General features: G+C 31.6%; 1 protein-coding gene across 2 annotated transcripts in view; it reads right to left on the minus strand.

Annotated features, from left to right (window-relative positions):
• The window catches only part of LOC122257397 (ADP-ribosylation factor-like protein 2-binding protein), a 9,713-nt gene that overhangs the window by 759 nt on the left and 6,454 nt on the right, over positions 1–2,500 (minus strand). Inside the window, exon 5 of one of the 2 annotated variants that reach the window (XM_043022672.2) lies at positions 1–2,200. This exon is cut by the window's left edge and continues 759 nt beyond it. In XM_043022672.2, the coding sequence (XP_042878606.1) occupies positions 2,138–2,200 (63 nt within the window). In that variant the 3' untranslated portion in view covers positions 1–2,137. The remainder of the gene's footprint in view (positions 2,201–2,500) is intronic. The other variant, XM_043022665.2, reaches the window with a different exon arrangement.

Below are 2,500 nucleotides of genomic sequence, written 5' to 3' on the forward strand. Positions count from 1 at the left end.
GCAAGGCACGCTATACAATATAGAATACACAATATCAGCAACTTCCTGCATAGTTCCACTGCATTAGCAATACTACACAATCATATTAAAACTTCATGATATAACAGATGAAGCAACTGATATTGCAAATCCCATACTAAGTCCTACGAATGGGTCCACGCAGGAGTTATTGTAAGTTATATCAACTATCTATTCAGTGAAATTATACATTCTTAATCACATTTATATTGTGCATGGGTTGCTTCACATTATTGGCATTTTGAAAAAAACATTTTACTTGATTAATCACTATACGTATATATATTAATCACTACATATATACATATATATATATATATATATATATATATATATATATATATATATATATATATATATATATATATATATATATATATACATATATATATGTATATATATATATATATATATATTTAACAAAATATATATATATATATATATATATATATATATATATATATATATATATATATATATATATATATATATACACATGGATATCTACGCAGACAGAGACATCTCTTACAGAAGTTAAACATTTGAAAACAAAAAAAACAAATGCAATTGCAGATAAATAATCATCACAACCAAATCAATTCTACAACGACAGTTTAAATAAGAATTGCAAATATCACTTACATTACACAAGGTTTAACGTGCTTAGACACATACAACTAACTCCTTACTTTACTTCGTAACTTCACCACCCCTCGTGTTGCAGATTAAATAACGTTGCACCACAGTTGCTTTACTACCTATCGGTGTGAGATAGCTATTCCCTTTACTCACTAGACTTAATAATAAATGGTCCTCTTTCAGTGGAAAGAATACTTTTTAGCACACATAAATAGAAAATATTTGTCTAAGTATTCAATCATAAAGACATTTTGCTACAAACTCCACTCAATAAAAAGATATCTTCCAAATATTCTATGTGATTTGAAGGAAAACATACCAAATGACATAAAAAATAAATTTGACACCTTTTTGCTCATTTAAAATAAGATGCCTAGAAATTGGTAATAAATATAGTTGCTGTATTTTTACACATAGGATAACTAAGTTACCTTATAGTTACTAACAAACATTTTAACACTAAATGGTCCTAAAGCAGTGATAAGCATTTGCCTTCCAGAACACAGAAGATCTAAATCCAAGAGAGAATTTTATAAGACATAGATAGAAGATCATGCATTAATTTACTGAAATAAAAATATATCTCATTTAAAGGAAAAATAACTTAAATTGATAGGTATCTTTGACCTAGGCCTTAGTTTCTTTTCAGAATAGCTACAAAATGGTGATATGCAGGTAAATATATAAAGGGCAACAGTATGTAACATCACAATTTCTATTAGGATCCCACTACAGAATAAAATATTTAGGAATAAGCTATTGTAGGTCTGTGGGGCAAAATCCTTTTTTTCTTTTTTTATAAAACTCTAGGAGCTTTCAGAAAGGAACAACGAAAGGGAAAGGAAATATCTTATAAAAAATGCCCATATGATAAAACAAATTTTGAAAACTAAGGAAATGCTTTGAAAATAATGGTAGTCCATATTCCCTCACTGTAAAACCCTCTCAAATAATATCAACCTATCGAAAAATGATCTTTTATCATGTATCTGTACATCACCATAATTGTTTCTTGTCTTTATTTAATGATTCACAAATCATCTTCCCATCTGACCTCACCTGTGAAAATTCTGCATGAGAGACATTAGTATCTCATCCTCTCTAAAGAACAACTATGTGAAGATTACTGTTCACTAACCTCAATTTCAAAAGTATGCTTATATGATTCTGTATCACAGTCACACCGCAGCCATCAAATGGATTACACAAAGTGACATGGCCATGGCTTGGGATGGGGGAGGGAGGGGGTCACAGATTTTTCTTCAAGATTCAAAAAGGATGCATTTTCTCCTCCATAGGCATTTTTAAGGCACAGATCCTCTTAAAAGTGGTGCTTACAGCTTTGTGCACATATTATTATCAATATTCAGACCTCTTTTTACTTCTGCATCCCTCCCCCATCCTACTCCTTTGACCTTGGCCGCACCACTGACTACACAGAAGTAAATGTTAAGTTGGTCCGACATCCCTTAACATCCTTCTAAGAACTTAATCGAGTTACTTGGAGTAGGTCCTGTAATCTGGCAGATCCGTCTTCTGTGCTCTGAAAACGAAGGAAAAGGGAGGAAAAAGATGAATATTCTAAACACACACCAAAGAAATCTATAAAGTGTAAATACAGTAGAGACATGTCAATATACATACCTCCCCGACTGGGATTTGAACCTGCTCTCCCCAGGTGACATGTGAGAGAACAGGACTAGACCATTACTCCACCAGAACCACTAAAACGATTATCTAACCAGAATCTATGCTAGCCTCGTGGAAATGACCTACATACTCTCACTAGAGTATGATGGTGAGGTTTTACAGGCAGAAGATATTAAAATATTAAAATTCAATG

The sequence above is a fragment of the Penaeus japonicus genome, unplaced genomic scaffold (assembly GCF_977035675.1).
Source record: "Penaeus japonicus unplaced genomic scaffold, GWHDUDI00000001_assembly GWHDUDI00000001, whole genome shotgun sequence".
NCBI lineage: Eukaryota > Metazoa > Arthropoda > Malacostraca > Decapoda > Penaeidae > Penaeus > Penaeus japonicus.